Raw genomic sequence first — 24,891 nt, 5'->3', positions numbered from 1 at the left:
TCTGCTTGGCATCAACTTGACATTGAACTGTTTTGCGAACTTTTCATTCTCGGCTTTTTGCTCCGGGCCCCCACCTCTGCTATCGACCGTTTCAATCCGCCTCTGCAAGCGTGTCCCACGATATAGTCTCTACGACGCCCCACATGCCTCCACTGGTAGGGAAGAGCAAATCCAAGGGTCGCGAGGGGAGACAGTCTCGCAGCCGCAATTCTACTCCAACTTCCTCGGCCAGCGGATCCATAGCGCCATTACATACAGCCTTTCTTGATATTCTTATTGGGAATCTCATGGTGCCCTCAAATATCAGCTACGATGATATACTCGAGCGCCATGGAGGCGCTGGAGGCATACCAGATCCAAGCCACCTGACAATTATGGCCAAGGACTTGAAACAGTTGAGCGACTTGGCATCTGCACGAAGCGATACTTGCAACGCTGGCATGCGTGCACTGTCCGAGAAAAGAAAAGAAGCCTTAGACGAGGAAAGGCAGGTGGAACAAGAGGCTCGCGCGCGCGAAGCAGAAGAGAGGGAAACATTAAAGACGCTGAAGAAAGAAGCCGAAGAGGAAGATGACGAGATTAGAGGAAGAAAGGGCGGGAAGGTGAAGAAAAAGAAAGAACGAAGTAGTGTCAGGGAAGAACGACCTTTGGCCCATGGGGCACATGGTCTGGCAAGGCAAGATGGGCTGGACCTGCCACTCAAAGGTACGTCTGTGATTCGTCGGCTATCCGCCAACACACCTTCCTCCAATTTGTTATCCTTCACTTTGAATCCTAAACACTGCATTATCTGGTACATTACTACGATCCTGCATCACTACATCCACATCTTTGGTCGTAAGGTCCGACAATGGAGAGTATGACACTCCCCCACTCAAGGCTTCCCATGCGTTCTGGCATCCTGAAGCGTTAAATTCTGGGGCTTTCCACTAGGGAGAGACAGCGAGATCGCGAGAATGCACAAGTCAGCTCGCGGAAAGATGTCAAGTAATGCTGACACTCCCAAAGCTTCGCCCAGCCAGGCTCCCAAGGACACGCCGTCACCTCGAAAGAGAAAACTCGATGCAGTGTGCGGAAGCTCGTCATCTTTATCGGAAGCTTCACCGCTTGCATCACCATTGACCGCTCCTCCGCCTTTAAATCCAGAATCTGCCCGACCATCCCCATCGCCCAGTACCTCCTCTGATGGTGTACATCAGCCTCCACCGGCAGCAAGCATAGCACAATATCAGACCTTTGGGCCCAACCCCCTCACGTTTGATGATCCTACTGTCTACGAAATCCGACCCATCACAGATGGCATGACCGACGAAGAAAAGAAAGAAATCTACTGCGTCGCTTCATTCCCCCATGATGATCTCCATGAACTTATAGCTGTCCCTCGAGGAGGCATGGACAAGGACTTCAGCAATGCAGTCAAACCAAATAATCAAGTTGCTGCTCATACTTTTTCAGCTTATCTTGACAACTATTTGAGACCTTTGAAAGAGGAGGACATTGGTTTTCTAAATGAGCGAGTAAGTCTAGGGGAGAAAGGAGACACATTCCAAGCTGAAAAAATGTAGGGTGATCGGGTGACTCTATTCGCCATGCCTCGCAGAGGCAAGCGTCATTACACCGATGTCTGGGCTGAGGAAGACGGCTCCATGTCGCGGGACACCCCAGAACAAGACAGACTGCCACCCAATCAGCCTCGCGGCTCCCTTGATCAAATGGACGATGAGCTTGCGGAAACAGATCAGATATCTGGCGGTCCGTTACTCAACCGCCTTCTCTCCACCATGCGTTTCGAGCATCGTACACCACCAACAGAGGAGAAGTCACAGCTAAATGGCCTTCCCAACGGTATCGGAGAATCCTCCCTTACCAATGGCGACCTCCCTAATGGCACCAGTCACGACTCGGCACCTACCGAAGAGTCCAACAATAAATCTCAGACCTTCCCGGCCGCCACCGCCCTCCCGTCATTCGACCGTCCCCCAACCAACGCCCAGAATCTCTCACACGCCCAAATCGACGAACGTCTTAAAGCCGAATTACGCCACATCGGCTTCCTTTCCCCAGACGACGAGCCAGACTATGACGCTCATTGCGATGACGAGATCGCAGAGCGCTTGCGTTATCTGCAGGAGAAATTGAGAGAAGTGAGCGTCGTCAACGGAGCAAGAAAACAGAGAGTCTTAGAGCTGGCTCAGGAACAAATGGCTTATCAAGAGTTTGCAACCATCCTCGAGGATCTCGATGGCCAAGTACAACAAGCGTATCTGAAACGTACGCGCACGTTAGGCAAAACGAAGAAGAACACCAAGAGGCCCGGAGGTGCGGGTGGTGGCAGTCATCCTATACAAGGCGGTGTCTCGACTGCCAATGGTGCTGTGGGTGGAATCAGCAAACCGGGCATTGGTGATGTAGCGAGGCAATTGATGAATCGGAGGGCGAAATGGGAGGCGCAAATCGGGCCTGTATTTCCACCTGATATTAGGAGAGTCAGGGGACCTGGGGAGGGGATCTTTACAGACGCGGTCATGGAACCATTGATGAGGCAGGAGAGGGAGAGGTGGGAGGAAGGTGAGGAGTAGGATATGGTTCGAGAGGTCATGTTGGGCGCTCTTCTGAATAGATACCCCCAAGGCTTGAGATGATTGATATGGCTGCGATGACTTGTTCACGGTGAACGTCGATTCCTGCCCATGCTGAAAACTCATTACATACTCATCCTCCATCAAATGAACCTACGTACGACAGAATAAAGTCCAATTCTGGAAGGCCGTCCTTTCCGGTCCGAGCTCCACAGACCTGCCAATATCATCGACATATAATCTGCACATCCCCCCAAGCCTTCAACCTCGCCGTCAACTCCTTCTCACTAATCATCAGATCCGTACATATCTCGTCAAAGCAATGCGTGCCGTCGAGATATTTCCCCAGATCCACATTCTCCACCCCCCCGCCCATCCTCTCCTTCTTCCGCCCCTCCCCCTGCTTCGACCGATGGAAATTCGCCTTTGTCAATCGCCTCGAGCCGGATCGGTGGATCGACGTCGCCAACGCGTACTTGTGCACCCTGTACAAGAAGCCCTTGATGACACCGAACGTGACGAAGCGTCTCACGTCGATCCGACCCGCCGCGTCCGCATGCTCCATGCACCAGCTCTTGACACTGTGCCCCTGTCTCAACGACAGGTAGAGCTCCGCCAACTGCGTACCACTCATCGCCCTCCCCTGCCCCTCCTCCTCCGCGCCCAACCCATCCCCGTGGCCCAGAGCGACATACCTCGCGCACTCCGCCTGCATCGCCTGACTCTCGACAAAGGCCGCCACCTCCGCCGTCGGCGCGTAGATGGCCCCGAAGCTGAAGATGTCGAGCAAGAGCACGCAGCCGTAGTAGAGCAGGTGCCGGATGGCCTTGCGGACGAGCTTGAAGTCGGCGTCGGCGAGCAGCGCGATCTGCTTGACGCTGTTGACGCCGTCGATCCAGGGGAGCAGGCGCAGCATGGTGAGGTCCCAGTTTTCGTCGACGAGGCCGGCGAGGCGGACGGTGGCGAGGGGCACGTGGTGGGCGTGGAGGGGCGGCGGGGGCGGGTAGGTGGGGAAGAGTTTGACGTTGAGGGTGTTGGAGGCGTCGATGGGGATCATGGCCTCGGAGTAGTTGTTCAGGTCCTCGAGCAGGATCTCGCACAGGGCGTAGACCTTGCCGCCGCCGCCGCCGTCCCGGGACAGGAACTGGCCCTGCTCCTCCAGCGTGCGGAAGAGGGCGTTCAGCTTCCGCACCACGGGGACGTAGGAGCCGAAGTCCGCCTCCTCGGCCAGCACGAGGCAGAAGTTGAAGGTGTAGGCGTTGCGCGCGTAGCGGGGGGAGGCGATGTGTTGCGGGTAGGAGAGGATGCGGTGGTGGGAGTGGGTCAGGGTCACGAGGCCGTTGTTGCAGAGGGTCGGGTGCGGGATGAGGAGGGAGGCGATCGGGGGGAAGTGGATGAGAGGGATGGCGGGGGAGGAGGGGGAGGCGGTTATGGAGGAGGCGGGGACTTGGTGGAGGACTTTGGGGCCTGATGGGGGTGATGTTAGCTGAGGAGGTTTTGGTGGGTTCGGGATGGGAGTGGGGTGGGGTGGAGTGGAGGGGGAGGAGACCTTCGGTGACGTCGAAGGTGGCGAAGAAGATTGCTTTGAGCATTTCAAGGGATTTTGGTACGTTCACATGCCTTGAAGGCGGTGTGGTTGGCGTTGTTGCTCACATCATGGTTATGGAATGGGGTTGGAGGAAGAACGTTAGGGTAGGGTTGACTGCGGTCCCACTACGGCTTCATATACGGTCCGACACCTTGCACCAACATTGTCTCACTGGTCAGGTGTAATAGTTTTTCGACCCATTGCATAACTTCATTGAAAAGGAAAAGGTCTGTATATTGAAGCTTGCTCAAGAAATACGATAGCGTCCGATTCTCGTGACTGATCCCTTCTTAACTTGACAGACCCGAGCCAGCCCATTGGAAAACCCCCCCATTCCAATTCCTCACTACCATTCTTTCTTTCTTCGAATGATTCCCAAAGTACACTTTCGCCGTCGAAGATACTCTTCTGGATTCACTTCTAAGATGTGCCTCCATTCACCCATATGTGCCGCGTCTTCTTCCATCTGTTGGGACTCTGAAACACCCGAAATCTTGGAAGATCGTCTCGATACATCATTCCCCCGGATCGTCGAAAACTGGATACTGTATGGGAGAAAGGTCAGGGTCTGCGAAACCGCTTTCAGACTTATCCGAATCCTTATCGCGTTCATGTGGTTGCCAGTCCCCTGTCTTTGCCCACTTGATCTCATTACCTATATAGTACAGCCTCTCGTTTTCCGATGGCTCTGCTGTCTCGGCTCCCTCGCGCTCCCGCGTCAGCTTGACAATGGCATCACGGTGGGGGTTTATCTTGGTACGTAGTTCCATGACAGTTGGTCGGTCCAGCGGGATGGGTCTAAGGCAATCCTGGATGAGCTTGGAGAGTTGCGAGCTGTACGGAGGGTTCCGATCGGTCTGGCTAGGTTTGATGCCTTCTTCATCGACGATGTCGCCTTGTGGTTTTAGCAAGAAACCGTGGACTCTGTGCAAGGTCATCAGTTCAAACATCGTGGCTCCAATTGCCCAGACGTTAGTGTGTGCAAGGATAGATACTGGGTGTGTTTCGAAAATAGGTAAAGGTGGATCTTTTTGTTCCTGATATCGTTCATCAACTGGCGTGCATGCAGGAGTAAAGAATATACTTACCGGCGGCTTGTACCCCGGAGTTCCAGCCATGCGAAGGTTGCTTGGATTATCAGGATCATTGGCATAGGTCTTGCGAGCGAGGCCCCAGTCGCCCAGTTTAGTTTTTGGATAGAAAGGAATCCCACTTTTCCTGTCCTCCGTGTCCAGGAAGACTGATCTCAATTAGCATGGCAAGAGTTGGGAAGAATTCAGGGGTCGGACTATTTCCGGGCTTTATGTCCCGGTGCACAATCTCGTGACCACCCCAGCTTCCGTCTGTTGGCCCAGACCGCATCGCTACAGCGGCCTCCACGAGATGGTAAAAGGCGTCCCAAAGAAACGGTTCCGGCATGTACAGCCTGCTCAGTTTCAGTACCTCGGCGTCGATCCCAACCCGTGGACAAACGAACCTAAATCTCCTATATCTTTTGTATAGTCTTCTGAGGTCGCCATGAGGGCAGTACTCCATATAGATGCGGTGAACTTGATCATGAAGAAATCTCCTATATGCTATATATCGAACCACAGATGGACATGCGGTCTCTTTCATCATTCTCATCATCTTGACTTCCATGGGCATTTCCGGTCTCCATATTCCTTTGCGGACGCCCATTTGTTTGATTACCATTTGCTTTGAGACTGTCAGGAAATTTGTCAGTCACATAGAGAAGGTGCCATTTACTTCAATTAGGGTTCCATTGCCGTCACGCTTCTCCCATAGACCTGCCTACGCACATTTCGGAGTCAGCGTTGCCTTTTAAAGGCAAAACTCAGACTCGCAAGACAGGCCTCGGGCGTGGAAGAGCCTTCTGCTCCGGACATATGTCTTGCAACTCAGAAATTGCACTATAAAGAAAGGAAATACTCCAAAATGTACGAACCATACCGAACCCCCCCGCACCCAGTGGTCTCTTCCCTACCCAACCATTACCAAGGCCGGAATATGACTTGATGAACTCAGCAGCAGCGGGTTCCCATTTTGCATAATCACTGGCCTCGGCGGTCGCCGCAGCCTTTTGATGCCATGCGACGTCGTAGGCCTCAACCTGATCAGAGTCGTATCCCTCGTCGATATCGTAAGGCTCTGACGGGGTTTTGCTATTCGGTTCGCTTTGCCCTGGCAACTGTGGTGTCTCGAGCCCTAGATTTGAGACCCCTAGAGGTCTTTGTCCGGGTACATGGCCGGCCTCGTACGGTTCAAACCTATTACCTGGCCTTTTGGTGCGCTGCGGACCGATGCCATTATTGCCATGCTCTTCGGGCAAGAGACCGTTGCCCATTCTTAGAGGACCATTCGGTATTCCCCAGCTTGCTACCCTTGATATGCTGCCCTATATCTTCAGAATATTGATAGCGGTTTAAGCCACATACAGTGACTTGGAAAATGGTAGGAGCATGGTCAAAATTGTGATTGTTTACAAGTTCCAGTGGAATCAAACTTCCTCTGCTGATGGTCTTGCTGAGCACGCTGGGAAAGGATAGCGAAACGAGAAAGAGAAGTACAACGACCACCATTGGGGGGGCTATGGACAGAAACTTGCGACAAAGCAGATGGTATGACTGAGCATCCGTTTGCGGCGATGAAAAGTAGCAAGCATCGCTGGAATGTGAATCTGTTTAGATAGACAACAAATTCATAGGAGACGACTGATAGCAGTGAGTGTTGATGCACGAAATCACCTGGAAGGGAAGTATTATTTCAATGTTCACAGGGCAGCAACTTGAGTTGGACTCGAAGAGGGCAAGATAGAGTTCCGACAAATATTGTGTCAACTGATGATAAGGAACTCTTGTGGGGTTTACATTGGTGAGATGGGAGACTTGCGTATATCTTCGGAGATAAGAGCGGAATTTTTGGGAGAAATGATGTAAGGAGGAAAGGAGGAAAGGTTGGAGGAGAATGGGGGAAATGCAAATGGCAGACGATAATATCCATCATTCGTGGGGTCCGGATCCAAAAGAGGAGACTTGCATGAAGCCTCTTTTCTCTTTTCCGAGTACAGTACTTCGTACCGGGGTGTCACTAAGGAATTGATTATTGTGGGCCTTGGTGTTGGCCCGTTGATCACTTGATCAATTCTCCATACTTATGTGGTGCGCATAGATTTCCACGCAGATATTCGGCATTGGCGTATCAATCTACATGTACTTTATCTGGTGGTACATGCGCTTGAACTTGTTATCGAGAGGCAAGGAGGTTAGATTAATTAAGATGGAGAAGGTCGGAACGAGGTGGAAAGCTGCATGAACTAATAAGGAGGATACCGTATTACCGTATTATTGTTAGTCCTCTCGTCCTATCACTATGAGGAATAAATAGTATGAGTTAAGGAAGTTAAGTAATTAAGTACTGTAAAGTAAGATACGTATAAATTTCCACCACAGATCTATAGCCCCCTGCAAGAGTCAAAAGAATCCCGCAATTTAGTGTCAGATCTCAACTCAAGCTGGCATAGTCGCTTGGAATAGAGCCAACCAATTCCTTTTCTTTTTACTCGTCCATCGCTCATCGAAACCCAAATTGCATGAGCCACGACGACAAGCCTTGCCCTCTTTTTGGCCCTCTTTTAGCCCCCCCCCCCCCAGTAATGACTCTCATATCGCCTTACCAATAATTTAATCTTTCCGCTGTCGTCGTCGCCCTCATCACCGCCCTCCCTTTTCCATCAGCCTCCTTCCCAACACCCTCCCACCTTCACCTTCAACCTTCCCACTCCCCACACCGAACCCCGTTTCAATGTCATCGGCGAACCGACGTCACGATGGCTTCAGAGAACAATGACCGTACCCTTCCACGTCATTCAACTAATGCCGGAGTACGTCGGGGCAGCAGAAACGCTTCCCGCACCAGCTCTCTCAGACTCTCAATCATCGAAGAAGATGCCAATTACGTGGCACTGCCTCCCACCTCCCCCCCGAAAACACACAATCGCCCTTTCCACCGGAGATTCTTAGGAGAACCTCCCCGCTATAGCGGACGATCACCTCCTACATATACACTATGGGATGTGAAGGGTCCCAAGGGGGAGAAGTTTGAAGACTTGAGGAACAATGCATATGTCGCGCGGAGAGGTGGATGGCGGCGCATCTGTGTCGTAGCCGTGATCTTCATTGCCTGCCTCGTCGCTCTGGTTGTCGGACTCGCCGTCGGTCTGCATAAAAAACACAGCAGCAGGTAGGTGTGAAGGAAGCGGTCAAAATCCCAATCGGCTGACAACCCCGTGCAGTAGCGCTACCCCTGCGGTGCCCTCCTCGAGCTCCTCCCCCAGCGCCGGACCTTTCCCAATCGGCTCCTATACCTTCATCACCTTCCTCGACACCACCTCCACCAACTGCACTTCCAACCCGGAAAGCTGGAAATGCGAACCCTCCGTCACCTACGCCACCTCCCCCACCGACTCCCAGGCCACCTTCAACTGGCTCATCTCGGCCGCGGTTTCCACTGCCGACCCCGCGTCCAACCTCACCATCTCCTCGACGGACAATCCCTTCTCCATCGACTTCTCCAACGCAACGCTCACCCTCGTCGATGCCGGCACGGACAACGAGCGCTACACCTTCACCACGACGGTCGAAAAGTCCGTCTTCCCGTCCTTCAACGTCAGGTGCGACTACAACGACACCCTGTTCACGGCGGATCTGTACACCAGCAAGCCGAAATCGTATCCGAGCAACTCGACCGGTGCGACGTCGTCGGTGGGCGGCGCTTTCGCCAATTGGAACTATGCCGTGGACGCGACGCAGTCGATCGGCGGCGGGGTGGACGTGCCGGCGTGCTACGAATTGAACAACGGGCAGCCGGGGGACCGGGTCACCTCGGGCTACGACGTGATGCCGGCGGCCGATTTCTGCAGCTGCGCGTACAAGAATTACGATCCTTGATCCCGGGGCGGCGGCCTCTCTACTTCTCCTTTATACATCGCCGGTTTGCATGATATACAGAAAGCAAGGCGTTCCGGGCGGGCAAACCGTGAGCGTTGTCAACAATATCTCCTGAGGAGGGACGGAGTCTAGGGGATATTTTCGACTGGAGTGGAGATACATGTGGTGGATATCTGGAGATTGTATACGGAGTGCACACGGATTGTAATGCGTGACTTGTATCTATCTTCTCTTCGTTGCTTTTGAGCAATACCCTTTTGAATTGATATCAAACTTGAACCGCTCTCCCGATCAGTATCGCACTGACTTGAAGCCATCCATCAATATCGAGCCGTGGGTACTGACGGACGATTCGTCGGCTCTCCGTCCTAAATGTTCCCCTCCGCTACGATCTTCTCCATCGTGGACGCCGTTTGCGCCCGATGCTCAGCCACAGCCGTTGCCACCTTTTTGTCCCACTCGCCGTTGATAGCCTCGGTGACTTTGCGTACCATGGTCTGCCGGTCGTCCTCCAAGCCCTGCCTCAACCGCGACTCCCCTTCCGCCGTCGCCACTTGATGTGCCTGCAGTCGCTCCTTCAGCGTACGCTTGTTCGTAGGCGTCTCTGCCGAGCCGCTGCTGGATGGTCGAGGTAGAACGGTCCAATTAATTCTCTTGGTCTGACCGGGTGGAGCAGTGCCCCGATAGCCATGGTCTATCAATGCCCATATCCGCTCCCCGAGCTCGTAGTTGTCAGCCCTTTTCGCTTCCTCGCGGCTTACGCTTAGATTTTTCAGTTTCAGGTTCCTCAGCTTCACCAGTGTGATTGTCTTGTCGAGCGTTGCAAGTGGCAGAGTCTTTGCATGCTCGACGGCTTTCACTTTTTCATGGCATTCTGGGTATGCGCTAAAGCTAGGATTGCCCATTCTAATACATACAGCCTCGACGGTGGTTTGGTCGTCTTCGGTCTTGATGATAGGTGGCTTGAGAATGAGCTTGACACGGCACATGCTCCCACGTTCGCGGTGCTTTTGTGTTAGAGTCACAGTACCATCAAATCTGATGCCGTAGCAGTTGTGTTGCGGGTCATCAATTGGTGACGGTAGCCTTGTCCATTCAGCCTGGTTGACGGTTTTGTAGAGGAAATCTCCTCTGGCAACGTTGAAGGGGTAGAGCTCACGTGGCAGCGCCGGTGGCGCCATGGGAGAAGAAGGCGAAGCTGGTGGCGCCATGGGAGAATAAGATGGAGCTAGTGGCACCATGGGAGAAGAAGATGAAGCTGATGGCGTCATGGGAGAAGATGAAGCTGGTGGCGCCATGGGAGAGGATGAAGCTGGTGGCGCCATGGGAGAAGAAGATGAAGCCGATGGCGTCATGGGTAAAGGCGAAGCTGGTGGCGCCATAGGAGAAGAAGAAGAAGCTGATGTCGCCATGGGAGAAAAAGGCGAAGCTGTACAAGCTGTCGGTACCTTGGGGATTCTTTCAATTGGAGTCTAAACCTGCCTGGAAGCTGAATGCTATCTTGCAAGATGATGTCGGTCCGATAAGGACACGCACGCCGAGTGACCGAGTGATGGTATCAGCAGGGCATAATTAGTGTGCAGAAATTCGTGGCAAAGAAAGCAGGGTCAAGCGTGATGCCGCAAGCCAGCTCAGTGCAGGAGAGCTGACAATTCAGTATACTAAAATATGTAGACGTACGCTGCAAGAGGATGCACAAGCAATAATTCTGGTCCTAATGGCACATGGCGAGGGGAAAAAGATGAAGGTGAAGGACCAAAAAACGGCCGTCTTTGCTTGGGAAAAAGCTAGAGTCGCTAAGCTTATTGAGACGCAATGTAAATGAATGAAGAAGGCACAACTGCCATTGATTTCAATGGAAGGAAAGAGAGACGCAGCAAATCACTGACAGAACAATTGAATCTTCGCGCAAGACCGCATCATGTCAGCACAGCACCCATCAAGTTTATGCCTGTAGCATGATACACAAAGGGAAGGTAATCACGGTCAAGTCCTCACCGGGCAATCAGAGCAAGCTGTATCGATTCAAGGAAACTCTATCCAGCTGAGCCTTCACTTTTGCTTTCGGCTACGGTATCGTAAGGACTGTAGTAGACTAGAGTAGAAAGTAATTCAATAAAACTCCATCGACCCTTAACTCAAGGGTTTGAGAAGAATGCTGCCGTTCTTCAGCCACACAGAAGGATATTCCAGTAAAGGAATCTCCACGCGAAGTTGCCCCAGATAGTCAGGGATAGCACTGACAGACAGGTCATGATCGTCGACTTCCCAAGATCGTGGCAACCATCACGTGGACGTCCCAAGATCGTGGCAGCCACCGTGAATTCTTCAGGATGGTATCGTGGCAACCATCATGTCGAATTTCTAAAGATCATGGCAGCCATGGCATGTGGCTGGTACTCTTCTAGACATTACATCTACTATTTATATTGACTTTCTTCTTGTCGATCCTCTCTGCAGGAGGGCAGGTGCCTGGAGTGAAGCACAGATCGATGGGCCCCAAAAGGGCGCTTTAAGGTTGAACCAGAACGCTGGGAGCTGGCCATACATAAGACTAAATCGCTGACAGGAGGCCAGACCCGAGCACGCTCTAGCTTGGGAGTCTGGGACCGTCACTCACCGCAATAAACTTTTCCCACCTTTCATCAGAACTAAAAGACTTTCATGGGTGATTCAACCTTTTGACAGAGAGTGTCACGTGTCAAGTATCGAAGTATCTCCTGTGTATATTAGGCTGAAAATCGGACGTTTTCTTCACCGTCTTCACTTGGTCCTTCTGCTTGCTCGGGAAGCATGTGAAAGCATTTTGAAGCCGTCTTCAAGCCAGCACGGGTTATCCTTCCGGAGACGAGGCAATCCGATCTGGTGGCTTTTCTACCGAGATATGACCGTCCCTCTGTCCGACTAGCCTGATCCTTCTAGCCATGGGCGCACCGCCTATCGTTAACGGGTAAACTTACCATGCTGTGACGCCGATGGTCGGGCGAGCATGCCAGGTGGCAATACAGTAAGCCTTGAGCGGAGTATGGTCTGTACACAACGGTGGTATAAGCGACGCCGGACTATGGTGGTCGAAGGATCCTCAGCCTCAGGCAAGTTATGACTTAATAAGCAGACGACGCCGACTACTCCCTATTTTTTAAAGAGTTGATGTCTGCATGCGCAGGAGACAGCGGGTAGGCGCATGTAGGCCTATTGACTGGTCCGGGTATTAAACCGCGTCGGGTGCCGTTGGGTGGTTTGGGCTGCAAGTAGCCGACATGATCTCGATAGGCATGCATCTGGTGGTATCTGTTTGGCGCGCCCATTGGTGGAGACGGGGTCAAGCTTGAAGCTGGCCTGGGTACATTTGGGAAATGGAACGCAAATTGATCTGTTCGCTTGGCGTGCTCCTCGCACGAGACTACCGAACCCAAGGGTGTGGTTGAAGGGATCCCAGGCAGATGATTGCATCATTCCATCCTGCCACTACCCCATTTCCCTGCACTAGCGGCAATATCCATCAGCTTCCTGTGCGTGACCTGTAGGAGAAGAGGCTTCGCCAAACAACGCATAAAGAATTCCGTCGACCCGTGGTCCCACAACAGTGGGAGAGCATTCCGACCATTTTAAAGGAGCCGGAATCCTTGGAGCGATGATGACAGCTATAGGTAGGTAGGTAACTTTTTGGCAGCACCGAGAGGGACTTTCGGCCAGGCGTAATCACGGCCGATGCGAGTTTGTCCGAGGCTCCGGGTGCAATCATGCAGTGTGAAGCAAGCCAAGCGACTTGTCAGTGCGTGTGTCTCCCTCAGCATGGGGGGAGAATGGGGTGGAGGTTGGAGGAGAATAAGGGGGATAAGGGAAGAGAAGGATGTATGAGATCAGCGTGCTCCGGCTCCCGGGGAAAAGCCTTTTTATTTTTTTTCAGTCCTGAGACCTTGATTACTCTACGACCGTAACACCAGGACTTTTTTCTACTTTCAACATGGGTCTGTGCGGGAATGGGGTACATGATTTCCAGGTTCCAAGTCATCTGTAGGTATCCCAGGGGTGAGAAGGGAATGATGCATCGATCGTTGCAACTGTCGGGTCTTGAGAAAAGTGTCTTATATCGTGAGTGGAAATCGACGAGTAGCAATAGGTAGGTTTAGGGTTCAATAGTGGGCCAAACTGCATGGCAAGCTCAGTACTAATTGAATAAGTCCTAAAGTGTTGAAAGCATGGGGTCACTGGAAAGTAGTGCTGGAAAGCGGCCTCTTCTTAGGCTGGCTTTTTTTTGTTTTCAATCAATCAATAATCAATCTTCCCACCGTCTCACCGGCCGAGGAACGGAGAGACGATCGTCAGACAAGTCTGGGTCTTGGCCTAGGCTGATCCCCCTTCAAATCATATGACATAAAGTAACGAGTATAGGGTCCCCGCCCCCCCCGTAGCACAAAGTACTTAATTTGACCTACTTTACTTTTACCCCCCCGATAATCCCATACCTTACCGTATTATTATTATGGGGGCTTCAGGGCAGATCCGGTAGGTCCTGGTAGCTCTGGTGGTACCGGGAAAACAGTATTAGAGACCCCCCCGGACGAGATGTTGGCTTTAAGCCTGTTAGGGAGGTGTGTCGCGGCAAGCCATGAAATCCCGACACTCTGGTTCAGCCTAAGAATGGCCCCTGTTCTTGTTCTTTTTAGCATCATTGATAAATAATATGTTGGTTCTCTGTCCCGGAAGTTCTTCCTTTAATCCTTTTCGTCTCCCCAAAATTCTGTCCCATGCTGCTCAACACCGAGTTGTGAGTAAGACTTTATCCCACTCGGCATAACCTATAAAACCCAAAAAGCTTCCCGTCCATCTTTAGTCTGGATGGTTGTCGTAGACATCCCACCTAAACCACACTCTCGCTTCCCATTCTTCTCGATGCGAGGAACTCATAGCAAGTTGATTCAGATTGGCAAGCAAAGGAATATTATCGTGGGCAGGCTGAGGACTAGAGCTTTCGTGCTTTTGCGCGGGCATTAAACGTGATGAGCGGGCACGTCTCCAGCGAGCGAGCTCGATTCTTTACAACCGTACCATCTCAATGGCTAACCCCCGCTCCCGCTCCTTAGGAACAGTGAACCCCCGCCCTATAGCGAACATGGTCGCTTGTACCACGGTTATCGCAGAGGCATCTATCAATTCCCCTGTGACGAGGTCAGCGATCCACCACGACCACCCTCTCTTTCTCCCTCATCTGTCCTTCATCACTGACGTCAGCCACCTGGACAGGCTGAAAAAGAACGACACGATGCCCTAGACCATATCGTCCTCCTTGCACGCAGGGATGAGTTGCACCGCGCGCCCCTTATCCCCTCGGGAGAGGATTACCCTCGATTGAGGATCCTAGATGTAGGATGTGGCACTGGCATATGGGCGATCAACATGGCGGAGTACGTATGGATTTTCCATGGTTTCAGGATCGAGCTTCATCGCCCGGCTAACGAAGCTGAATCCTGCAGTAAATACCCCATGGCAGAGGTATAGCCTCGGACCCCCAATGCTTCGTAGAAGTCGCTAAATGCCGTCCAGGTCATTGGCATCGATCTCTCCAAAATCCAACCCGACGTGTTTGTGCATCATCTATCCAATTCCCGGCTAGGATCGCGCTAAATTACGCCGCAGGATACCACCAAATCTGCGTTTTCGAACCCCCAGGGATTTTGAGAGCCCGTGGTTTATGGGTGAAGACTCTTGGGACCTTATCCATCTTGCCATGCTTTGCGGCAGTGTTTCAAGCTGGCATGAAATGTACGCTAACGTACTCCGGTGGGTGATAATATGCGGAGCTGTTGACAGATGCCAGAACTGAAAATAGAATAGACACCTCAGGCCAGGCGTTGGCCACATCGAGCACGTCGAAATAGACTTAGTCCCTCGCTGTGACGACGATACACTTAGTCGTAAGGGAGAAGCACTCGAACATTGGTATGCTTACCTGTTCGACGCGACGCGACGTCACGATCGCTCAATTGCATATGAGCATGACAATCCAAGACATTTGGAGGAGTGGGGCTTCGTTGATGTTCAGCATACAAAGATCAGAATACCCATTGGTGAGTGGGGTCAAGACTGGCGGGAACATGAAATCGGAAGATGGTACAGGGTTGGCCTATGTGAGGCCATAGAAGCTCTCAGCCTCGCTCCTTTCACAAGACCCTCCTACAACTGGCCAATCGCAGACGTGAAGAGATATCTTGGCGAAGTCGAGACCATCGTCCAGAGAGCTGATATCCATGCCTACCACGAGTTGTAAGTGACAGCATTCTCCATCGACCTCAGGCGCTTTGCGATTTCTTGGCGTTTCTGACTAAGACGGCCATGGATTTGGGATGATGGATTTCATCATATCCGCTTGCAATGACTAATGGCAGGCAGGCACATTACCACCGCGAGAAAACCTTTCCCTCACGAAGTCAACCATGATCATAAGGCCAGTGGTGGGCAACAACAAAGGGCAGTTTTATGAAGCTGCACACATTTCAAGCTGATAATGACAATTTCATTAGTGATCTCATCGTTCTTCCTCATCTTTTTGGGCTGCGGTCATGCGAGTAACGAAGCACGAAATCGCTCTTTCCTTCGAAATTGATCACGGTTTCAGGACCCTCTCGACGGCCTTTCATCCTTTGGATTGGTTTCGATGCGAGTGCTGTCTGGAATCATTGTCTTGAGGCTTTGACGATCCAGACTGTCCTGTGTGACCCTTTCCAAGAGCGCCACAAGTACAAGATGGTTCCGACGCGCAACGGCTCTTGTCACGATATATAAATGATATGACTCTGACGGCAGCCTTAATCTTATGAGTTAGCCTATGTGGAGGCAAGCAGCCTATGTCTGTTTTATGTTTTGATTCCCTCATTCATTATGGCATGGAAATTAGCGAGATATCCCATCCGTTGGAAACATTTTCAGGAGGAACAAATTGTAGACGAAGGCTCGGAGCAAATAGGAACGACAAAAGATGACTTATGAGTTGGCAAATCATTCTAGTCTCTCGAAAGACCAAATTTTCAGTATTCTGTATATTCTATAAAGTACGTGCTGTCCAATGTCAGCTAAGTCCAGGTAGCGAAAATGTTTCCGAAAACCTCGGAAAGCAAAAATGGTCTTGGCATTCAGCCCTATTGTCTTGACACCTTCCCTACCATTTTACAATTCGACAACTCTTTCTCTTCGCAGTAGGATGTACCTGCGTCAAGAGCTGTCGATATTAGTGTCGTCAATCCCATCACCTTTACCTCCATTGGCTGGCCTACAGGACTAGCTACATAATCTTTCAACTCATTTGCATCAAGTGAAACCTACTAGGTAGTAAGAATGGTGAGTAAGTGTTGACACGGATGAAACAGTGTCTTTACCAAGAAAAACGGCTAATCAATCACCTCCAGTCTCACGCCCACCCATCCGCCTGCCTTCCTCGTCCTCGCGTGCCTTTGGCTGGATCTCCCTTCACCTCCCGCCTCTTAACTTTATTACTCTCCATTATGCCTACTTCATTGGAGTATGTCTGTCGTCGAGTGTCATATTCTGGGGATCCTCTACACCGCCGAGAAGCATTAGCTATGTCGACTCTCTTTTCCTCGTGGTGTCAGCCATGACCGAGGCAGGCCTCAATACTGTCAACCTTTCGCAAATGAACACGTTTCAACAATTCATCCTCTTTCTGCTCATACTACTTGGATCCGCGATCTGGGTCTCGATTGCCGTCGTGCATGTGAGAAGGAAAGCTTTCGAGCGAAGGTTCAAGAGCGTAATCGAGGAGGAACGGCAACGGCGGCGGAATCGCGGCACTTCGAGGCGAAGGCTATCGTTGCCAGGTTCTCGCTCTCGATCGAGGCCTGAAGTTGACGGAGTTGTGGTCAGGGGCAGGGTAATTCCTTCAGAGAAGGACCTCGCAGAAGAAGCTGATGGGAACCTTTCCCGCCCAGACGACCAACTACAACTTAATGACAATGTCTCACTGACTACTCGTCGCTTCCCCAAGCCTGAAGCAGATGCAGAGGATCTCGCGGCAAATAAATCAAGCTTCGATCCTGCTCAAGCTGGACAGCCTTTGAGCATTGACCCTGGTGTGACACGCCGGATTGCATTCGCGTCGCCTGCCTCACCAACAAGAGAGCGACAGCACGGGCGAATCTTATCTATGCAAGGGGTTGGCGCACGGCAAAATGTAGAGAACCATCCCATCAGCTCCGCGAGACCGATATATGTTGACGAATTACCGAGGGTAGATGAAGGGGACGCGGAGAGCCTACCTTTGCCACGACATGGCATCTTGTTAGGAGGTTTCGTCGGCAGAAATTCCCAGTTTAGTAATCTCAGTCTTGCGGAGCGCGAAAAAATTGGGGGAGTGGAGTATAGAGCTGTTACATATCTAGCGGTTATCGTTCCCTTGTATTTTGTTCTGTGGCAACTCCTGGGTTGTCTGGGCCTTGGTGCATATGTTGCGACCAAGAGAGCGAGTACAACTGAGGTCAATGCCGAGAACCCCTGGTATGCTCGAAATGCATGTCCTCTTTTGTGGACATCAGACAGCTGACTCTGCTCCCAGGTGGGTTGGCGCTTTCAACGGGGTTTCTGCTTTCAATAACAGTGGGATGAGTTTGCTCGATGCCAATATGTACGTTTCTTGAAGCTTTCATGACTCTTGTCGTCGCTGGCGTTTCATAAAAGCTGACCTGGATTCTCAGGGTAGCTTTCCAAACATCCGACTACGCTCTTATCACCATGGGCCTTATGATTCTAGCCGGCAACACCTGCTATCCGGTCTTCTTACGATTGATCATATGGGCACTTTTCACTTTACTGCCGGACAATGAGAAGTTCTTGGAACACAAGACCACTCTTCGATTTCTACTTGACCATCCTAGAAGATGCTACACGAATCTCTTTCCCTCCAGACATACCTGGTGGCTTTTAGCGACTCTTGTTGTGTTGAATGGGATTGATTGGGCTGCTTTTGAAGTCCTCAATGTCAGTAAAGCCACATAAAGCAGCCGCCCAGTAACGCTGACCATGCGTCCAGATCACTAACCCCACGGTGACCTCGTTACCCTCCGGCTCTCGCGCTCTTGACGGTCTCTTCCAGGCCCTTGCCGTGCGCAGTGGCGGATTCTACGTTGTACCCATTGCCGGTCTCCGCATCGGTCTCCTGATTCTCTATGTAATCATGATGTACATATCCGCCTACCCTGTCCTCATAACGATGCGCAACTCCAACGTCTATGAAGAGCGAAGCTTAGGCATCTACGCTGATGACCCTCAAGCAAAACAGGGGGAGGGAAGTAGTCAAGGGGTCCTTGGTCGCCTCAAGCGGACTCTGACAAACCAACGAGGACCCACAGAGTCGAGGGGTTACTTTGTCCGCCAACAACTTCGTGGTCAACTGGCTCACGACATATGGTGGATCGTTCTTGCCATCCTCTTCATCACCATCACGGAGACTAGCCAATTCGAGCGCGATCCTGTTGATTACTCTGTCTTTAACGTCGTATTCGAAGTTGTCTCTGCGTATGGCTGTGTGGGCATCAGCGTGGGTTTGCCGAATGTCGCATACTCCTTCTGCGGAGGCTGGCATGCAGTCAGTAAGCTTATTCTCTGCGCTGTCATGTTGAGGGGTAGGCATAGAGGCCTGCCTGTTGCCATTGATAGAGCTGTATTACTACCGGGCGAGCACCTGGCTGCTGCTGAGGAAGAAGATGCTCAAATTAGGTTGGATAGGACAATGACGATGAATAGAGGAGGGAACGTATGAATATAATCAAGAGTGAGTGTAATGAAGAGTAGTGTATGAGAACGAACAAAGGAGAAATTGTGAGAACTTTCAAACTTGGATTCGCATGCTGAAACAACTGTCACGAACTCCGGTGTAAGCAACTACGGATTCCACTCGGGCTCGCAAACGCCTTCTCCATCGACTCAGACAAACGAACCCAAATACCCCAACACCTCATCCAGAGTCGACGGATGTCCAACCAAATACTCCAACCCCAGCACCGCCGACACCCCCACCCCCAGCACCGCCACCTTCTTCGCAACAGCCGCCTTTGCATCTGCGGCCCTCTTCGCCGCATCCCTCTCCGTCATCTCGACCCTCAACCTCTTCCCCAGCCAATTGTCCGGCTGCACGCTCAAAGGCTTGACGGCAGGCCCGAACGTCACGCACACTTCTGCCCTTCCGATCCTGTTGACCCCGAGCTTCGGCTTTGGGCCCTTCTTCTTCTTCGGCCCTGGCCCGTCGGCGGCATTAGGACGGTACGCCACGCAGCTCGGCCACCCCGCCATTGTCACGACCTCCAGATCCGTGTTCCGCCGCCAGTCATCCTCCTCACGGTGCTCGGTCGCGTTGAGTATGTGCATGGTTTCACTCTCGAAAAAGCTTCCGACCGCGGGGTGGGTTTCCCAGTGGTAGACTACGTTCCGCTCACGGCGCGTGGAGAGGGAGAGGGTGGCTGCTTTGAGGAGGATGGTGAGGAGTTGAGGTTGGAGGAGTCCCGGTGGGGACTGAGGGAGGAGTGGGGAAAGTAATTCGATGAAGGAGGCGTGGAGTGCGGTGAGGGAGTGGTGGAAGTTTGGGGTGGGCGTGTTGGGGTCGGGGAGGAAGGCGAGGATTTTGTGGGCGCGGCATCTTTGGCGGTAGAAGCCTAGCAAATAGATCAATACTGAATATACAACGGTGCAGGGCGAAGGGATGGAAAGAGGTACCATCACTGTCGATTAGCTCCATATCCAACTCCCTCAGCTCCCTCAACTGCTCCTTATTGGCCCCAAACATCTCATGTCCAAACACATGCACCTCGAGCATCTTGCCCAGTACGCCATAAACAAGCTGCGCTCTCTGCTCGTTGAAGACGCCTTCCCATGTTCTTTTCTGCCCGCAACAGGATATCCAGTTCGCGCATTCCATTAACTGTGGGGAGGTGTGGGCTAGATGGAGAAGGTTGAGGGATTTCTTGGCTTCGGGGGTGATGTCGGAGAAGTAGTTCTTGACCCAGATCCAGGCGAGGGACTTGATTTCGCGATAGCGCGTTTGGAAGTCGGCGTCTGGGTTTGGGCTCAATCTTTGGGATGGCTCGATTTGCGTTGTGACGATAGCGGTCTCGTCGTCCTCGGCGACATTTTCAGTCTTCCGCTGTGGGCTATTGCTTCTCCTGCCCCCCCTGCCATCTACGAGGCTCGGTAGTTGCACCACGACTTGAACCGTGTCGCCTGAGGTTTGAATGTTACCTTGGGGTTGTTCTTTAGGAGGACGACGACTGCCCTGCGTCGATCCTTGCTGAAAAAATCGCACTTTTCCCGGTGACCTCTTCGCAGGCACCACAGCGGCGGGCGGGTCCTCTACGGCTCAAGCTATCAGCTTCAGCTGTCAGATTGCGCCACCGCATGGGAGGACTTACTGCGCAAAGAAATACTCTCTTCACGTCGCTTAAGGGCTGAAGCCAGAGTTTTGGCTGGGATCTCAACATAAGCTCTTCGGGTTGCACTATCGGAGCGCGAGAGCTTTCGCACTTTGACAGGTACAGCTTGACTGTGGTCACTCCTCGCTGGTCGTTTGTTGAAAGGTTTGGGATTTTCCTGGGATTTCTGCTGAGTCCTTTGGGAACTCAAGACCGTGCTTGTGCGGGTGCTTGTTCTGGTTGACATGGTGTCAGATTTGCAAGGGGTGCAACTGACAGATGGCTACTCGCGCGTTGGACGTGCATGGAGAAAATCAAAGTAGGAGATGGTACTATATGCGATGCAGTACTCTGCAGATAATGAAAGACATTCTGCCTGAAAGCGAATGCTATTGCTTTGTCCTCAATAGTTCACCTTGTGTCCGCATGCGGCCAGCTACCAGAAACATACAAGCACCAGAAAGCATTGGAATACTTCTAACATGTTGAGAGACGCAAAGATCGCCGGAATCTTTCAAATAGGAGATAACATATAAAGGGTAGAGCTCAAGGACAAGAGATTAAAGCAGGCTTTCCGCTTTTGGCATTATATCTAACGCACGCACATCTAACACAACATCCTCAATCGTCATACAACTCATATGTACATCTCATCCCTCGTAGATGCAAGCACCATTCTAAAGGTCACCTACAAATGGGATGCGTGTGGAGGTCGAGACTGAGGCCTGATGCGGCGCCAAAACCCCCTCATCAGCTGTACTGGCACACAATTATTCCCTTGAAGCTCAGACCCTATGATGAGAAGGTGCTTACCTACAGGTGGGCTATTAACTCGATCTCGACATCGGTTCGCATGGGAAGCTCCTTGACAGCTACACAGGTTCGGCCTGCGCACATTTCGGAGTCAGCATTGCTCCTTCAAGGCAAGAAACCTGGGTTATGAAACAGGTCTCCGGAGTAGAAGGAGGGTTTTGCTCCCGAGCAATATCTTGCGACTCAGATTTTGGTTCAAATTGGGAAGAATAACCCCGAAATGTACGTACACTGGAACAGGACCATTATTAGCGCATCCCGTCCAAGCCATTCAAGTAATTGATTATCAGGAACTCATGAGGCTACATACTGGCTTAGGATCCTCAAAGAAGGTATCATACACTTTGTTCATAGCGGCAAAGTTGGCCATATCGGTCAGGAAGACGCCAACCCTGACCACATTCTTCATGCTTGATCCTTGATGATTTCGGAGTCAGCATTACTCTTTCGGGATGAATTCTGAGTCGCGAGATATATCTTAGGAGCTGAGAACTCTTGAGATATGTCTGACGACCCATAAGGCAGCATGAATGGGGAAGAATTCCCTGGGAAGGTATAACGTACCGGCCTCTTCAAGTACGGCCGAGAGGTTCTTGAAGCATTGAGCCTAATGGTATAGATAATCAGAGATGAATATTGGCTTCCTATGTCAAAGCTTACGGTTCGGTCAGAAATACCCCCTTCAACCATTGCCTTCGTCTCGGGATGCATCGCGACCTGACCGGAACAGTAGACCATGCCATTGCAGACGATGGCTTGAGAGTAGACGGGAAGAGGCGGAGGAGCCTTGTCAGTCTTCACTGCGACTCTTGTAGGCATGATGACTGTGATTTGAAGGTGTTACGGAGAGTGAAAGGTGGATAAGAGCTACAAAAGTTGCGGCGAGATCAAAAACGAGTGGCGCATGTCAGCGCCTTTCAATGCCTATTTACCTTACAATAAGACTTGTTTTCGAACTAGCACATTAGAATACCTTTTTCTTCTTCTCTTCTCTCCCTTTCTACCTTTTAACATAATCATAATGCATTCAATTCTAAAATCTAGAGTAGGCATCACCTTTTTGATTTCAATTGCGGCCATTGCATGGCCACACTGTCAACAAGGGTGCTAAAATCTTTTCTCCTGCAACTTGAGTAAGAGAGCAGCAAGACAGCCACAACGCCTGCAACCCTCCCTCTTCGCATGATGAGATCTCAGTCTTCTGTCCAACTAAAACACATCCCCCCTAGACCATCCGCGGCATCAGCAAGGGAAACCACCCGGCGCCTAGCGCTAACAACAATTGTTGAGCTCTCATAGGAGGAGTCGGGCGTTATGCAAGCAGTGATGGGCGAAGTGGAGGAGGGCGCAGCAAGTTGAGACCAAGGCGCGTCTCTGGGGACGAGCTGACATTACTACCACTCAAACTCACCCTGAGCTCGATGGAAGACGTATCTGGAATCGCGATTAGCAGTGAACCTCCCAATTTTGGTACGCTAGCCATGCATACTCTTTGCCTCCAGTCGTCAGTACCCCATCCTTCAGCGTGCACTTCCACTTGTTCTTCACACGTGCCACTTTGTCGTAGGTGCAGAGCATGATTTGTTGTGGGCGTCCATCCTCCGGCTCTTCTTCAATGACATTGTCATCCGGGTCGTCTAGATCAGAATTGATTGCGTCTTCATCATCATCGTCGAAAAGCTCATCCTTGATGCCGGTCTTGTCGTCGTCATCGTCCTCTTCATCTCCATCCATTTGCGGAATCCTAGGTACGTGCTTAGAGTCTGATGATTGGGCCGCCGCTAGATTAGAGTATGAGCTACTAGGGCCAGCTTCTGCGTCGACTGTCTTGCGCTTCTTCATTTGAGGCAACTCTGATTGATCGGCCAAAGGCATCATCAGGCCTCCCCCTTCCATAGAACGGTTCATCTGTTCAACTTGCTGCCTGATAGTCAGATCTGCTTCGTGAGTCTTGTCAGGGTCCTTCGACGCATCAAGACGCCGCTGAGCAACGTAGCCGTCCCATTCGTCAGTACCATCAGTCTGAGCATTGTTGACAATAGGCCTCGGTTGGGTATTGTGGAGACTCTGGTACTGTTGCGCCTGCTGACGTCTCTTGAATTCGGCCTGATCCTGTCTCTGCTGATCGGTCATTTGCGGAGGCAGTTGAATGTTCATGGGGCTTCGCTGTGGCTGACCACCAGGCGTCCCCATGGCCGCCTGAGCCTGAAGTTGACTGATTTGCGCATTGGCACCGGCGCCAAACTTCTGTTGAAGATTTGCTGCTGCTCGTTGCTGAGCAATTGTATTGCCGTAGTTTGGGGGGAGACCATTAGTCTGGAAGCCTTGTTGCTCGTAGCCAGGCTCGGTTTTGATGCGAACCCCACCAGCTCCATTGCTCTGGGCTGGGGTCGAAGATGTTGGCACTCCGGAGGAAGGAACCTGTTGTGGACGTGGAACATTTGATGGGACTGTAGGATTTGCCATTGGCTGAGGCGCTGGGGGAGGCTCCCATGGAAATGTTCCAACGTGAAGTGCCGAAAGCTTGGTCTGCCATGTCTGTAGAAGGAAAAAACATTAACGAGGCGACCTTTGGAGGGTATCGAAGGAATTAGGGCATCCAGTTGTTGAAGGATCGGTTAGAGTTGCAACTTAAATCTCGGCAAGCCACTAGGCAGGGAAATGAGGGAAAAAGGAGCGGGGGCGCAGCATAAAAATGAGTCAAATGCTCGGCATCCCCCCCAAAAATTGGACAAATTCCCCAGGGCCCCCGCTTGCACACCCGCAAAAATCGAATATTGCGACCACCCAGTCTCAGGACTGATGTGTCCTTGAACAGACCAAGATCTCTTGGATCAAGTGACGCTCAACACAGAGACGATGCATGAGCTGCTGCCAGCGACGACATTGATAATATGCTAAATTAGGATTGACCACGACGAACAGCTAGAAGGAAAAAGACCGACCTTTCTCAAGTCATCCAGTGTCTGCTGATTGACTCCATCCTCTTCGAAGGTGGTTTGGCAGTTCTCGATTACATCGTCCATGATGCGCTGGTACACGGTACCCTGTGACGAGCAATCTCGCTTTCAGCATCTGCGTGCTATCAAAGGGATGGGGTCTGGGGCTGCTAGGAGAGTCTGGCAAGAGCAGACTGACCACAAGCTGGTTCGACATCCTGCCCGCAATCGAACAAGATACCGCAAGAAGGCTGGGCTGGATGGAACGGTGAGATGAATTATAGGTTGCTGCCCCAGTGATGTGGAGGAAGAGGTGCTTGATCCGGTCTATGTGAGCCGAAGTTGGTGGTCTTGCTCTGCGGCCGTGTCTTGCAGACACTCGACCTCACCTCAGTCTCTCATTCCTAGACCTTCTCTTTCCCTTTCCGCTGTTGTATTTCGTCCTTGTTGTTGTTGATCGCCGTGGTCGGTTTCACCACTGGGGGTGATGTAAAAGTTGAATTTGGATTGGCGGGAATTGTTGAAGGGGACAAGGTCTGCCAAGATCGCTTACATAATCATTTTTGGCAACATGGCGCATTCTCAGAGTGGCTATTCTTCACTTTCAAT

The 24,891-nt window shown here is 51.6% G+C and overlaps 11 protein-coding genes across 11 annotated transcripts; 5 read left to right on the top strand and 6 right to left on the bottom strand.

Annotated features, from left to right (window-relative positions):
* Positions 1–143: 143 nt before the first annotated feature.
* Positions 144–2,579, top strand: HO173_006870 (uncharacterized protein; the record flags this gene model as incomplete). The annotated part of the gene is made up of 3 exons (XM_037308776.1): positions 144–705; positions 1,009–1,517; positions 1,566–2,579. The coding sequence occupies 3 exons, from the start codon at positions 144–146 to the stop codon at positions 2,577–2,579; spliced, it is 2,085 nt and encodes a 694-aa protein (XP_037164321.1).
* A 226-nt stretch (positions 2,580–2,805) lies between these two features.
* On the bottom strand, positions 2,806–4,171 carry HO173_006869 (uncharacterized protein; the record flags this gene model as incomplete). Its single annotated transcript, XM_037308775.1, has 2 exons — positions 2,806–4,046; positions 4,129–4,171. 2 exons carry the CDS (start codon positions 4,169–4,171, stop codon positions 2,806–2,808), a joined length of 1,284 nt encoding a protein of 427 aa, XP_037164320.1.
* A 511-nt stretch (positions 4,172–4,682) lies between these two features.
* On the bottom strand, positions 4,683–6,514 carry HO173_006868 (uncharacterized protein; the record flags this gene model as incomplete). The annotated part of the gene is made up of 6 exons (XM_037308774.1): positions 4,683–5,204; positions 5,256–5,407; positions 5,457–5,593; positions 5,645–5,865; positions 5,917–5,961; positions 6,116–6,514. 6 exons carry the CDS (start codon positions 6,512–6,514, stop codon positions 4,683–4,685), a joined length of 1,476 nt encoding a protein of 491 aa, XP_037164319.1.
* A 1,482-nt stretch (positions 6,515–7,996) lies between these two features.
* On the top strand, positions 7,997–9,116 carry HO173_006867 (uncharacterized protein; the record flags this gene model as incomplete). The annotated part of the gene is made up of 2 exons (XM_037308773.1): positions 7,997–8,409; positions 8,462–9,116. The coding sequence occupies 2 exons, from the start codon at positions 7,997–7,999 to the stop codon at positions 9,114–9,116; spliced, it is 1,068 nt and encodes a 355-aa protein (XP_037164318.1).
* Positions 9,117–9,484: 368 nt separating this feature from the next.
* Positions 9,485–10,327, bottom strand: HO173_006866 (uncharacterized protein; the record flags this gene model as incomplete). Its single annotated transcript, XM_037308772.1, has 1 exon — positions 9,485–10,327. One exon carries the CDS (start codon positions 10,325–10,327, stop codon positions 9,485–9,487), a length of 843 nt encoding a protein of 280 aa, XP_037164317.1.
* Positions 10,328–10,355: 28 nt separating this feature from the next.
* On the top strand, positions 10,356–10,592 carry HO173_006865 (uncharacterized protein; the record flags this gene model as incomplete). The annotated part of the gene is made up of 2 exons (XM_037308771.1): positions 10,356–10,473; positions 10,504–10,592. The coding sequence occupies 2 exons, from the start codon at positions 10,356–10,358 to the stop codon at positions 10,590–10,592; spliced, it is 207 nt and encodes a 68-aa protein (XP_037164316.1).
* Positions 10,593–14,119: 3,527 nt separating this feature from the next.
* HO173_006864 (uncharacterized protein) lies at positions 14,120–15,643 on the top strand (the record flags this gene model as incomplete). Its single annotated transcript, XM_037308770.1, has 9 exons — positions 14,120–14,127; positions 14,204–14,288; positions 14,364–14,524; positions 14,594–14,612; positions 14,664–14,701; positions 14,757–14,900; positions 14,955–15,383; positions 15,510–15,588; positions 15,641–15,643. 9 exons carry the CDS (start codon positions 14,120–14,122, stop codon positions 15,641–15,643), a joined length of 966 nt encoding a protein of 321 aa, XP_037164315.1.
* Positions 15,644–16,728: 1,085 nt separating this feature from the next.
* On the top strand, positions 16,729–18,888 carry HO173_006863 (uncharacterized protein; the record flags this gene model as incomplete). The annotated part of the gene is made up of 4 exons (XM_037308769.1): positions 16,729–17,627; positions 17,686–17,754; positions 17,825–18,107; positions 18,160–18,888. The coding sequence occupies 4 exons, from the start codon at positions 16,729–16,731 to the stop codon at positions 18,886–18,888; spliced, it is 1,980 nt and encodes a 659-aa protein (XP_037164314.1).
* A 164-nt stretch (positions 18,889–19,052) lies between these two features.
* Positions 19,053–20,777, bottom strand: HO173_006862 (uncharacterized protein; the record flags this gene model as incomplete). The annotated part of the gene is made up of 3 exons (XM_037308768.1): positions 19,053–19,777; positions 19,839–20,471; positions 20,531–20,777. 3 exons carry the CDS (start codon positions 20,775–20,777, stop codon positions 19,053–19,055), a joined length of 1,605 nt encoding a protein of 534 aa, XP_037164313.1.
* Positions 20,778–21,280: 503 nt separating this feature from the next.
* On the bottom strand, positions 21,281–22,162 carry HO173_006861 (uncharacterized protein; the record flags this gene model as incomplete). The annotated part of the gene is made up of 4 exons (XM_037308767.1): positions 21,281–21,289; positions 21,654–21,760; positions 21,908–21,950; positions 22,004–22,162. The coding sequence occupies 4 exons, from the start codon at positions 22,160–22,162 to the stop codon at positions 21,281–21,283; spliced, it is 318 nt and encodes a 105-aa protein (XP_037164312.1).
* A 575-nt stretch (positions 22,163–22,737) lies between these two features.
* On the bottom strand, positions 22,738–24,499 carry HO173_006860 (uncharacterized protein; the record flags this gene model as incomplete). The annotated part of the gene is made up of 4 exons (XM_037308766.1): positions 22,738–22,777; positions 22,833–23,881; positions 24,289–24,390; positions 24,482–24,499. 4 exons carry the CDS (start codon positions 24,497–24,499, stop codon positions 22,738–22,740), a joined length of 1,209 nt encoding a protein of 402 aa, XP_037164311.1.
* Between the last annotated feature and the right edge of the window lie 392 nt (positions 24,500–24,891).

The sequence above is a fragment of the Letharia columbiana genome (genome assembly GCF_014066305.1).
Source record: "Letharia columbiana isolate WasteWater2 chromosome Unknown Sc0000021_s0, whole genome shotgun sequence".
NCBI lineage: Eukaryota > Fungi > Ascomycota > Lecanoromycetes > Lecanorales > Parmeliaceae > Letharia > Letharia columbiana.
Note: the sequence above shows the minus strand (reverse complement) of the source record. Positions and strands in the feature narration are given on the sequence as shown.